This window comes from Mirounga leonina, unplaced genomic scaffold (assembly GCF_011800145.1).
Source record: "Mirounga leonina isolate KUSES-001 unplaced genomic scaffold, KU_Mleo_1.0 Mir_176, whole genome shotgun sequence".
Classification (NCBI taxonomy): domain Eukaryota; kingdom Metazoa; phylum Chordata; class Mammalia; order Carnivora; family Phocidae; genus Mirounga; species Mirounga leonina.
The window spans coordinates 6376855-6390544 of record NW_023270454.1 but is presented as its reverse complement, the minus strand read 5'-3'; the positions used below and the strand labels follow the sequence as shown (position 1 = coordinate 6390544).

Here is a 13690-nt window from a genome sequence, read left to right as displayed (position 1 = left end):
TAATTGAATGACAAAAAAAAGTTTTAACCTGTTAAAAAAGTTTAAGTCTTTGACTTTAGTAAGGCAAAAATGAAATTAAGCACTGTAAAAAGACTTTAAAAATGAAGTTCTACAAATTTGGTTCCCATTTACAACAATTTCATTAACAGATGAGTTAAGTGTAGATACAATGTATCCAATACTCTTATAACCACAGTAAAAAAAAAAAAAAGAAAATCTCTAGCAATTTATAGATTGTGAAATCCTTAGTAATACCAGTATATATTCAAAACACGTTCATACAGAACCAAGACCTCTCCTTCTCCATGTAAAAGAACACTTGTTAAAGATAATTAACAAAAATACCAATTAAACAATGGAAACTCATTTCATTTCACTGCGCCCAAAAGTATGACACAAAATATTAGCTTGAAGAGGTAGATTAAAAAGAAAAAAGAAAACCAGATTCTCCATTCTTTGTCACTTTTATTCAGTAGTAGTATTTTTTTCCTTATTTTCGGTGCCAGACACGGCAAGGAGTGATTACAGCCAACTGTTGTTAAAACATTTGTTCGCAACATATAGCCCCTTTACCACTGACCCCAAACTGACTCATTTCGTGTGCTTTCGTTCGTTCTTTTTTTTTAATATACCACCACCAAGACTGGGTGGAGGGGGCAAGGGTAAAAGAGATGAAGGGGAAGAGTCCAGGAGGCCAGAAGAGGAGGAATGCTACAAGCCACAGTAAGAATGAGCTGTATTTAATTTAAAAAAGGGGGAGGGGTGTACCCCACAAATGATACAGTAATGAGGATACACAATTAAATCCCATAAGCATGACTGAAGGCTTTCACTGTGTTTGACGTCATCACAATGGAAGGCATAAAAAGTGGAGTAAATCAATGTTGATACAGTCCAATCTAGTCCATTAGGCAAGATGGTGCAAGAAGTCATTTAAATTAAAAGTGCCCTACCCTTACCTACATGGCTAGCAGACATGGAGAACACCACAGTGATGAATCCACAGAGATTTCTCCATGTAGCTATAAAAAATGTGTTGTCGAATGGCACATTGTCAAACACTGGAAAGGGGCGCCACAATGGACCTCTCTCTTTTTTAGGTACGAATGCTAGATTCAACTATCTCAACTAAGCAGGAAGTGGGCTCTTCTGCTGGGAATGCCAACCCTAATTCACTTTGTCTTGAAATATATACAGATTGTTTGTAGTAGCTACAGCAATGATATTTTCCTTGGGGTGCCAGGCTGTATGAAGAATTTTCTTGTTGAAGTCTAGGCTGTCAACACTGATTTCATCTTTCTTTCGCTTGCCACTTGCACAGACTTTGCGTGGCTTCAGAACCGTGCGAGGTTTGTTGTTTTCCCGTGACGCTTCTAGGGTTATGTCTCGCTTTGTGTTCCTGTCAAACATTCTGAAGAAATTATTGTAAGATCCGGTCATGACAACACTGCAAAAGTAAACAGAGGACGCAGTCAAATAAGTGAGCAAAAGTTAATTTCCAGCAAAACGATTCAGTGATGAAACCTAGCCTATTACCGCATAGGAAATAGCTACTTCAAGCTGATCTGGACTTAAGGAGAGGCTTGCTGACACCAACCCAGGGACCAATTATTCAAATAAACTGGTACTAGTCTGGTACTAGTTAGTGGTAGTTAACTTGGATTTCTAGTAACTAGGAGATTTCTAGTCTCCTTTTCATGACTACCAAAACTATCACCAAAGTTGAAAGTATTCTCAAGAATATCTTCTTAGTAGTAGTACTAAAATAACCTCTGCTGAATATATTTTTGCAACTACAGGCTTTGTGATTAACTAAATCTGTAGGTAGCTTCTTGAAATACCAACCAACTGTGGGATCACAGGTTCTAAAACCCTTCAAAATTCATGGTAAGTAGCTGTTCATAAGAAACCAATGCTTTACTTTGTGATTTAAATTATAAACTATAGAATTTGTTCCTAGGATGTTGTCTGGTTGGGATAATGCTATCTCATGAATGCTTATAAGAAATCTCCTTCTGGGACGCCTGGGTGGCTCAGTAGGTTAAGCGCCTGCCTTCAGCTCAGGTCATGATCCCAGATCCTGGGATCAAGCCCCACATCGGGCTCTCTGCTCAGCGGGGAGCCTGCTTCTCCCTCTGCCTGCAGCTTCCCCTGCTTGTGTGTGCTCTCTCTCTCTCCCCCTCCGACAAATGAATAAAAAAAATTAAAAAAAATTAATTAAAAATTAAGAGAGTAGGATATAAATTTTTTCTTAACAGGAAATCATTTTACCTATAACATTAAATACATTTTAAGCACTTTTTGGGGGGACAAATATTTTTAATAGTATCCGTCTAAAGGGTTGCCAAATTTTAACCCTACCCAGGGTAGCTCTGTCAGTTCAACTTTCCATCCGTCACTGCTCAACATTTGCCAAGTTTTAAGTACCCAATAAGCAAAACCTCACAAGTTTGAAACTGTTAATTTAGAAAGGGTCTGGTGCTATTATTACTTACCATGTTCTTCCCACATGGTTTAAATAATTATTGTAAATAAGATTATAGACTATCAAGGAACTGTTTAAAGTAATACTTGAAAACAACGGAGTATTTATAAGTATCAAAGATATAGATCATATATGAAATACAAATGATTACCATCTATTCAGTAATGTCAATTCCTCCAAAGGACACTTGACAACATTTTAATCAAACTCAAATTGGTGCATGTGCCTGAGGGTAATAAAACTGTATTTCTTTTAAAATGATTTTATGTAGTTTGGATTGGCATCCCCGTATTATTTGAATTTGTGAGGTTTCAATAATTAGGACACCTAGGTCTATGGCTATTTGTAAGTTTTAAAAGGTTTTCGTAGGTCAGCATTTCTGTGTACCTGCCCAAAATGTATAACCTGAATCAAATTATGAGGAAACATTAGATAACACTCAAATTAAGAAACCTCCTATGAAATCATTGGCCTGTTTTTCAAAAATGCCAGTCGCAGAAGACAAGGAAAGCATGAACTACCGTTCCAGATTAAAGGAGAACAAGAGAGGACAACTAAATGTTACATATACTTTGGGACTGGATATTCGACTGGATTTTCTTCTTTGCTAGGAAAGACATGGCTGAGAGGGCTGGTGAAATTTTAATGGGCTCCAACGGGAACTGTTCTGCTTTAGATGACTGCCCTGTCATAATACAGGAGAGACTCTTAACTTTTAAGAAATGCTCATTAAAAAGTTTAAGGGCAATGGGGCACCATGTTTGGAGTTTACTCTCAACTGGTTAACAAATAAAGTATGTGTGTCTATTTGTGTCTTTATAGAGACAGATATAAAGGAAAAGACTGACACAGCAAACAGTAACAGGAGAACCTGAGTATGGGCTAAATAAGACTGTGTCACTCTTACAAATTTTCCCCCAGTTTGAAATTATTTCAAAACAAGTTTTCAAAAGGTAAAGGAAATCAAGAATTTCTTTTTGATAATGGAACATAACTTAAAACTGCCAACAAGGTTTCAACAACGTGAGGAAGAGCTGGTGTAGCAGTGCATAAGATCCTAGTGTATCAGTATCTTCTTTCTCTGCAAATTTCTCCTTTCTCTTCTTCCCTTTCCTTCTTCCTTCTTGATGCCTTAGTGTTAAGTAGTGGCATTCAAAAGCAAAGCTTGCTTGTTCTGAGTCTAGGCTTACTGTGACCAGCCTATTACTGGGTATCATGTTAGATTCAGATGAAAGTTAATATTAAAAATCACACCAAAGATAAACGATCCAAGTTCTAGCATCCTCTGTAACACAGAACACCGTGATACTTGAATGTTATTAAGCTTCACTGATTGAACTACTGTTAAATAAAAAGTACCTCTTAATGACCTTGAAGGCAAGTTTAAGTAATTCCAACATTGTTTTCTTCTATTTTCTGTTCTATTGGAACACAATAAATGGTAAATAAATATTGATAAGAAAAACTGGAAGATTAAGACTTATTTGTCCTTGGAAATAATGGTACACATTTTCACCATATAGTAAAAACAAATCATATACCGTGGCAAAATTATGGATTATAAAACCCTAATTACTCATGGTAATATGGTTAAATTACATACGGTAATTACCACTTCTATGAGTTACTGATGTGATACTGGAAAAACTGGTGTTTAACATTCCAAATGAAATATCCACTGCCTAAATATTTCTCAAAAGTTTCCTAGATGAACCACCAAACTGAAATTTCACCATTTTAATTGCTGGCATGTCAAAAATGTCATTGATCTGGTTCAAAAAAGGGAAATATTTAAAGATATTTAAATCATAATTTAAGATATCTAGATTTTTTGGTGTATTTTCATAGTTACTAGTGAAACACAATGTTTAATTTTTATCTGCTATTATTACAAGATTATTGAATTTATTTCAAGTGAACGGGGGCAGAGAATGAAGTGAGGATTTGTAATTTATGTCAATCATACTAGGAGAAGTGAAATAGCACATTTCTTTCCTCTAATAAAAGGCACATTTGAATGAGAAGTTCAAATTAAAATCAATTACCTGTCAGATCCATTCCAACAACATTCAAATTTGTCAAATATGCAGTCATTTTCATACAGTGAACAAAGTTTACTTCTGAGGTATTCATGAACCTGGGTTTTAAATATAAATATATTATTACAGATATACTTATTTTCACCTGAGGATCTAAGTGATATTACGGAAATATTTAAACAATTCATTTTTTTAAAAAGGAATATACAGACACAATACTCTGTAATCTTACTAAAACTCAACTCTCTGAGCAACAAACAATAAAGGCATTTTATCCTTTCCACAAACAAATGAGGTCCCTTCTATGAACACACATTTTCCTCCTGTAGGACAGAGAAAATACCCTTTGGGGCATGACACATGAACTCTTTATAAGCTGGACTAAAATATTTAGACTAAAATACATTTGAAAATGGTACAGATAGAGAATAATTAAAGACTATTATAGCAAGTAGTAAAATGTTTTTTTTTTTTTTTTTTTAGTAGTTGAGTACGTTAACACTTGGCTTTTTCAGTCCATTAATTGCCGATAGAAAAATACTCAATATTATGTTTTACTTCCTTTTTAAATACCATTCTCTGGGCATAAATAATGGAAGCCTACATTATCATTAAAGTGCCTATGCTATGCACAGCATGGCTGTGCCCTGATTTGGTATTATAACTGACCCTTGAGCAGCACGAGGATTAGGGGTGCTAATCCCCCTGCAGTCAAAAATGCGCATATAGGGGCCCCTGGGTGGCAGAGTCAGTTACACCATTCCACTCTTGGTTTTGGCTAAGTTTGTGATTTCAGGGTCATGAGATCGAGCCCCATGTCAAGCTCCATGCTCAGGGTGGAGTCTGCTTCAGATTCTCTCCCCCTTTCCCTCTGCCCCTCCAGCTCGTGTTCTTGCCCTCTCTCAAATAAATATATCTCAAAAAAATAATCCACATATAACTTTTGACTCCCCAAAACTTAACTACTAATAGTCTACTGTTGTCTGGGGAAGCCTTACTGATAACATAAAGTTAACATGTATTTTGTGTATGTAGTATGTATTATATACTGTAGTCTATAATAAAGTAGGCTAGAGGAAAGAAAATGTTATTCAGAAAATCACAAGGAAAATACATTTGCAGTACTCTATTCTTTTTATAGAACAAAATATCCATGTATAAAGTGGACCCACGCAGTTCAAACTATGCTCTTCAAAGATCAATTGTATATAATCAACGTATGCATCACTGAAAAAATTGTATCACTTGATATTCCTCACAGAATATCAAAATCTAATGAAAATATACCTGTTTTTTGAAGTAGAATTCACTAGTATTTCACAAAGGGATAAGCCAAAAAATAAATAAATCTGGTATTTAAAAGGTCATTTCAATATTAACACTGTTAAATTACAAAATAGGAAAGGTCCAATACCAAATCAGGGGGGTTGTCTTGATCTACTAACTATTGTTACTTAAAGAGAGCCTTAAAAAAGAATTAATGATAGAAAAGAGTAGGTACCTTCTAAATGCTTAGAATTCTCTATTCTTTATGAAACAACCTAAAGTCTTTTTAAGTGTCCATTTTAACTTTTAAGTATAATGGAATGATTCAGGCCATATCTATGTAACATTAAGTACAAATCTGTTAACACTGAGGAACGGTAACTCAGGTAGGGTCAGGATAGGAGGCAAAAAATTATTAAGATCAAAATACCCTTTAGTCACACATAGCTCAGCAAGATGCTTATATTAAACTCAACAGCTGAATCTGTATATATTGAGTATAAAATGTGACTACTCCGAATCACTAATCTAATTCAGCATAAGCAGAAAAACGGCAAGTTAAGTTAATGATAACAATTTGGCAAAGTTTTAGAATGCACATACAAGGGATTCTCACCAAACAATTTTAAGAGTATGAAGTTAAGATTCAAATCAATTATTCTCAATGGCAACCAGGAGTGGTGGTGGTGGTGAGAAACACCAGGAGACAGATCACAGTCTTGGAAGTTACACAAATGTAATTTGAAAACAAAGCAGTATGTATCTCTTTGCTTTTGTTTCAACATAGCATTTATTTTAAATTTTCAAATACCATTAAGGAAGAGTCTTAAGTAGTTTATGTTTGTCAAAGAGGATTAAAAGGTTTGAGAAACATCATTCTAATTTTATGGAAAACACACAACGTAAGGAAGGTACCATTTATAAATTCTGTATTCTTAAAAACAGTGTTTAAGTGTTTTCTACACTGTAGTCTAGGGCTTACCCCAAGTTTCTGCTTGCCCCCCACCATGTCCCCAGCTGTACATGTCTTTATTCTCTTCTCCAGAAGAAAGGGATAGGGGATCAATGGCAGTGGCTGGCTGACAAAAAGAGAACCCAGAACTAACATCCTACAATAGACAGCCAAACACCTAAAGCCGTCCACTGGGCTTTCAAGCCCTTCTCCTTTAGCCTAAGACAACAGTTATCAGCCAAAAGGCAAAATGCCAGTCTATGGGCACGCCAAAGTTAAGCTCTAGTTCAACTACTCCTGCGCATACTCCAACCAGGACATCTCCACTAGGACTGGCCATTCTTCCCAATCCTCTTCCCCACCTAGACCTTATTACAGTACTCTTCCCTCCTCACTTTAAATGTAGACAGTGGTGCGGAAAAAAGTTGTCAATAATGAACCAAACTGGTAGCAAAATCACACTTTAACTGAATAGACAACACAACCTATAAAAGTATATATAAAATTAACATATGGAAAAGCAACATACTCATGGATCTCTGAAGGAAAAAGCCTAAGGGTCAACCATGCTGCATTGGGATTAACACATAGTACAAAATCCTTCTCTATAAAGACTTAGAAGTAAATAGGGTATATGCTAATTGAAAGAAAAAACTGCAAATACCTGGTATGTTTCCACAGGCCTGTTTTCCATATTTAAGTCCCAAATTTTGACTGACAAATAGTCTCTAGTCATCATATATCGACCACTATGGCTGAATTTTACATCAGAAATAGAGGAGATGATTTCAGAAAAAAAAGACCTGTTACTGGGATCTTCAGGTTCTTCAAACACTAAAAACAAGCAAAAAAAAAAAAAAAAAAAAAAAGGGCAATTTGTGTAATATTCTGGCTTGGACAAAGCACTTGCTGAGACAACCATTCACAAACTTCCTAAGAGTAAGCTACAGATGACAGGCTAGTGCAGAACCGAAAAAACATCTCTCTGACTATAAGAACATAACCTCCCCTAAAGTTTCTTAAGGGGAATGACTTAACATTGACATTGAAGATACAAAAGCATATACTCCCAGGGTCCTAGAGCTGATTTAGCAGAACCAGGAACAGCCAGGACTTCGGACTTCAAAGTGCACCAGGTCTGTAGGTTCTGCAGATATGTCCATGACTTTGCCTGTACTGTCACCGCAAGGGAACACACCATCCAAATTTATACCAGATTTTATTTTTTTTTAGTGGCCAGATAAAACTGTTTTGGTAACAGGCATGTACCAATTTTCATGAGTTTTAAAAACACTCAACAACATGAAGACAATAATGCAACCCCTTAATTTTTTAACCCAGTGCTTTTAAACTTTTTTTTAAACCAAGGAAATCTCTTCTCAGAAAAGTATTCCTAGAAAGCTCAAAACAGAAAGCAACAAGAGAGAGCAGGAGGAAAGGAGAAAAGGGAGGGAAGGAGGGTAGGAAAAAAAACAACACTCTACTTGAAAAAAGAGCTGGAGAGCCCAGCCCCAAGTTCCCCCAAAATAACATTCCATTTAAAAATATATCCACTGGGACATCGACAGACATGCTCCCAAGAGAGCCTTTTATGTTCTTCCAGTAGAATAACCTACAATGCCTCATGTGGAGTCAGCTTACCAAAGGGTACAGGAGGCCCTGGGCACACAGGTTTTCAGACTTGTAAACCCATGCAAACGTAGTCACCACGTCTGATGCTAGTTTTCAAAAAAACAGAAAATGTTATCATTTGAAAAAAAAGACCATACACTTACGTTTAGAATGCCTATCACAGAGGGCAGAGGCCCGCATGTCACATAACCGAATAGTTCCTTTACTGCTGCTGTATACAAACGTGTTGCAGCTGTTTGGATGGAATTCTGCTGCCGTAATCACCTCTGTTAGCTCTTCCATATTGGCAGGTTTGATATCCACAATATCTGGATAGCATTTTATTAAGGAATTTCCACTTAGAAAAAAGGGCAAATATAGTTTTATATTTCTCAAATATAGAATTCATTCATAAACTTAAGCACAAGTATTAATTCCGAATTGCATTCTACTCCTTATAGGAGTATAAATCCCAGAGGGATCAAAACTGCTAGAGATTGGGAAAAAATCTTAGAAGAAACCATGTTAGACTGTAGATGGGCCTCTTTTTCTGAGTATGATACAAATCCCAGAATATTATTAGTGTACATTCTAAACAAAACAAGGGTAAAAAACTTCAAGGGGGCAAAAAGGGGAACCTATTTGTACCACAAAGAAGTTGATTCACTTAATATAAAAAAAGGTGCTTTAAAAACAAAAAAAAAGTAAGAGTATATATAAATCCAATGAAAAAACTAGAAAAGAACAAAAAGAAATATAAATGGTTGGTAAATAGGACTTTTCACTAACTAGACTGGTAATGGTGGAGGGAAACAGGCTCTTTCATATGCTATGGGTAGAATATGAATTATAGTAGTGTGAATTTTTCAAATGATGTCTATTTAAAAATACATACAACATTAACACTAGCAGCAATAACTGCAAACACTGATCAAAACCTTTTAAAAAGATACTTGAAACAAATATATTCATAAACAATCTAGGATGTTTATATATATATATGTATGTTTTTATATATATATATATACACACACACACACATACATACTATATGTATATAGTGTATTGTGTTTGTCAGGTATGTCTGTATCACACACACTTGTACATGTACAGAAAAATCTCAGAAGGATAATACAATGAAAGTGGCATCTGGAGAGTATTTCTACTGACTTCATACCACCATGCATCATGACTTGTATGAATTTCTTTTGCCAACCTTACTAAGAATATTTTTATAATTACATTTTTAATAAATAATGCTCCACACATTTGTTTTGTAAAAAACTCAACCATTAAAAAAAATCTGTTCATAGGCACATACTGTACCTACACTCATGGTGTAGGCAGTACTTAATATACATAGTATTACAGCAAAGTATTTAGTACTAAGTACTAAACTTACTATAATAGTACTTAAAATTCCAAGAACCCTGTTTTTAAATCAATACGTTATGCTCTTTATCAAAGAACTTCACCCACTGTTTAATCACTTAAACACAAAGAAAAAGTGGTATAAAGTAAGGAGCTACTTTCAAAGAGAAGAAATAAAAATACCCAAAGGAGAGATGGAAAATAAATCTAGTATGGGCACAACATGCCTTCTTTACCAAACACCAAAAAAAGAAACCAAATGGATACTAAAACTCCTGTCTGTAATCTCCAGATGCCAAAGATTAATCCGTAAATCGTCTGCAGATAAATATGTTTCATAATCACTATTAATAGAAATTGAGTTGATGTGATATGTATGAGCATTGGCAAATATTCTTCGTGGACTGGCCTCAACCATTAGGTCCATGGGCCTAAAGACTGGCACCTGTCAATAAGACACATGAAAAACGATCATTACAAAATGCTCACTATTTACAACGGCACTTAAGGTTCAGTTCTTTATCCTAGTTTTTGAGGGAACACTATAATATTACACAGATTTAGCTTTATAAAGCAACTGATGTTGATCCTTAAAGTGTTGAAATGAGAAAAAAATAAATTATTTGGTTAATTTACCTTCTTTTATAGATAGCAATACTATGAGAATTTGTTTTGCTTTCTAGTTCCAATCTTTTGCTGGAGACTTGCAAAGCTCAATGTTTCTGGTTTGAACTGGCTAAGAAGGAAATTAGCCCAGAGCATCTAATTCTTGGTATTTCTTAGCTGCAACTAGGATATCTGGTCCAGTTCTACCTACTTCTTTATCTCCAAAGAAAATTAATCTTGATACGTATAAGAGCTGACATTCAAACCATGAGGGCAAAAGAGAGTGCGGCATTGTATAAAACAGTGTTGCACTGGGTCCTGGGTCAGCCCCTGGCACAGAGAGACCTCTATGTGGGACACGGTTATTTAAAACGGGAGTTTTTAATGTCCTATCTGGTTATAAAATTGTTCGGGGGGGGGGGCAGATTATAGTTAATCCTATTCAAGTTCTGCTCAGGGTCTAGACTATCTAATATGAATACAGAACACTATCAGAATTACGATCATTTTTTCTTAAGTACTTACTCGTAGTGTAGTGACTGTAGTAGGATCTCTATACCTTCCATCTTCCTCTTTCAAGTTATACCCTTCTGGTCTTTTGTCCCTTTCACTGATTTTCCATAATTTTATTGTTTTATCTGGAGAGAAAAATGAAAAAAGTCCTCAAAAAAAGAATAATACTAATAGAAATTTAAGGCATATTCAAACAAGCTATTTCGTATTTCACCTAAAAGGGTCCCAAGAATAAACTCTCTTATGTGACTTAATAAAAAACAAATTTCCCATTACCTGGAGAATAAAAACACATATACATAGAAATCACAAATTTATACATTAATGGCACTCAAAGTACCATTTTTTAATAAGATTTTAATTTATTTGACAGAGAGAGAGAGAGCACGTGCGCACAAGCAGGCAGAGTGGCAGGTAGAGGGAGAGGCAGAGAAACTGACATGGGGCTTGATCCCAGGACCCTGGGCAGAAGGGTCCTGAAGGCAGATGCTTAACAGACTGAGCCACCTAGGCGCCCCTCAAAATTAAAATCACGTCACAGCCAGGTCCTTGTCCTTTAAAAATAATTAAAATAATTAAAGCTGGAGAGGGGAAAAGGTGTGTGTGTGTCTGTGTGTGTGTGTGTGTAAGCACCCACGTATGTAAACACAAACACATACATATATATACTTAATATTTTTAAAAAGAGAACAAACACAGCCTATTATTTAGAATAAAAATGATAAAGGATTATCTATCTCCCTTGGTCCCACACTTCCTAGCAGATCCTACCAAAGACTCCACAAATTCCTTCATAGACTGGATGCCTCTGTTTATATCTATCTTTCCCTGTTGTATTAGGGATTCAAGTCAAGTTGGTCAGGGTCTGAAAAAAAAAAATGACCAATTAAAAGCTATGTCCCCAAGTTCTTTAAGACAAAATCTCTAGGTTATCAAGAATATATTAAATAGTATTTTTAAAATGTTTTTAATAGTATTTTTTAAAGAAACGCTTATCTTGGAGTAAATTTAGACTTACAGTAAAGTTACAAAGATAGTCCAAAGTGTTTCCATTATACCCTTCATCCAATTCTTCTAATGTCAACATCTTATGCAACCATGGTATATTTGTTAAAACTAAGAAATTAACATTGTACATTACTACCGACTAACTCCAGACTTTACTGAGAATCCACCAGGTTTTCTACTAACATCCCTTTCTGTTCCAGGATCCAAACAACACTGTATTTAGTTGTCAAGTTTCCCTAGTCTCTCTGACTTTAACAATTTCTCAGACTTTTCTTAGTTTTCATCATCCTGACAGTTCTGAGAAGCAGCAGTGAGGTATTGTAGAATGTCTCGACTGGGTATGTCTGTTTTCTCATGATCAGACTGGGATCACTGGGTTTTAGAAAGAATATCAGAGGTGAAGTGAAGGTATAACATGGTATTAACATGACTTTTCCACTGGTGATGAAAGCTCTGTTCACTTGGTTAAGGCGGTATCTGCCAGGTTTCTCCACTGCAGTTATTAATTTCCCCCTTGCCATACTCTAGTCTTTGGAAATGAATCTCTAAAGTCCAGTCCACACTTAAAGGAAAAATTAAGTTACAGTCCCTATAAAGGAGAAGCATCCCTCCATATATTTGAAATTCTCTAAGAAGCATCTCCACTCCCTGCTTATTTATTTAAATCATTACAGACTCATGCATGTTTATTTAATACTTTTGTTATAATCTTCAAATTGCATTCATATAAAAGTATCGCATTCTTAATGGTCCTTTCATAAGCCAATGGGTACGATTTTAAAAAAACAGTGCATAGAGGCACTTTCTAAAATGCTGTCACCCTTTCTAGGGACTCCTCTAGGCCTGCCACCTCTCTCTGCCTGGTGCTGAAGGGGGTACTAGCCAACCCTGTGGATACCCTTTGCAAGGATGAAGTGTAAGCAGAAAAAAATTGCTAACTTTACTAACTTGTAATCTATTACTTTATCTAAACCCTAGTTAATCTTGTTTAGAGTTATCTTACAGTTAAATCATATGTGTTTTCTATGTGCTATGTCTAGGTAAAGATTTATATATTTTAGGATATTCTACTTGTCCCCAAATGTAATGAGTCAAGCCTAAACTCTTAATTTTGGGAGTAATTATCATCTAAAAATAAGGATGAAAAGTTTCCCCTAGCCCAATCCCCATTAACTGTCTTTATGGCCTGTCCAAATTCATCATCCTTACCAAAGATCCAGATAAAGAAATCACAATGTACTTATCAAACTTTTCAAATAAGATGTGATTAGTTTATGGTTCCTAATAGTGTTTTAAGAAGAAAATTATTTTTTTGTATCACGAAAAACCGGGTAAACAGATTTTTAAGACATATTACACTTTAAAACCCATTTTCTAAGTGATAAAATTTGTCACTTAAGAGGTTAAAAAAATTTGGTTAAGCGTCTGCCTTCGGCTCCGGTCATGATCCCAGGGTCCTGGGACTGAGTCCCACATCAGTCCCCTCTCCTTGCTCAGCGGGGAGCCTGCTTCTCCCTCCGCCCCTGCCCCCTGCCTGTGTGCTCTCAAAGAAATAAAATCTTAAAAAAAAAAAAGGTTTAAAAAAATTTAGTAACATAAACACAGGACAGAAAAGTACTATACAATTTCTGTGCAATGCTTGGGAACAAGGCAGGTCAGAAATAAAATATTTTAATAAGTGTAACAAATTTTTTAAAAAAATCAAAATTCTTAAGCTCTGTAGTAGTGACTTTTTTAACTGTAGATTTTGGCCTACTGGAGGTATGTGACAATAACCAAACTCCATAGAACTGCATGCAAAATTATGGAAATATACGTATTTTTCTATAAGGGGATTAT

The 13690-nt window shown here is 35.5% G+C and overlaps 1 protein-coding gene across 2 annotated transcripts in view; it reads right to left on the bottom strand.

Annotated features, from left to right (window-relative positions):
- Window positions 1-445: 445 nt before the first annotated feature.
- The window catches only part of PPP2R2A (protein phosphatase 2 regulatory subunit Balpha), an 84369-nt gene continuing 71124 nt past the window's right edge, over window positions 446-13690 (bottom strand). For both annotated transcript variants that reach the window (XM_035022593.1, XM_035022591.1), the window contains 6 exons: window positions 10856-10968; window positions 9992-10169; window positions 8518-8682; window positions 7407-7576; window positions 4531-4622; window positions 446-1447 (listed from right to left, as the gene is read on the bottom strand). In XM_035022593.1, coding sequence (XP_034878484.1) covers window positions 1168-1447; window positions 4531-4622; window positions 7407-7576; window positions 8518-8682; window positions 9992-10169; window positions 10856-10968 — 998 coding nt within the window. In that variant the 3' untranslated portion in view covers window positions 446-1167. The remainder of the gene's footprint in view (window positions 1448-4530; window positions 4623-7406; window positions 7577-8517; window positions 8683-9991; window positions 10170-10855; window positions 10969-13690) is intronic.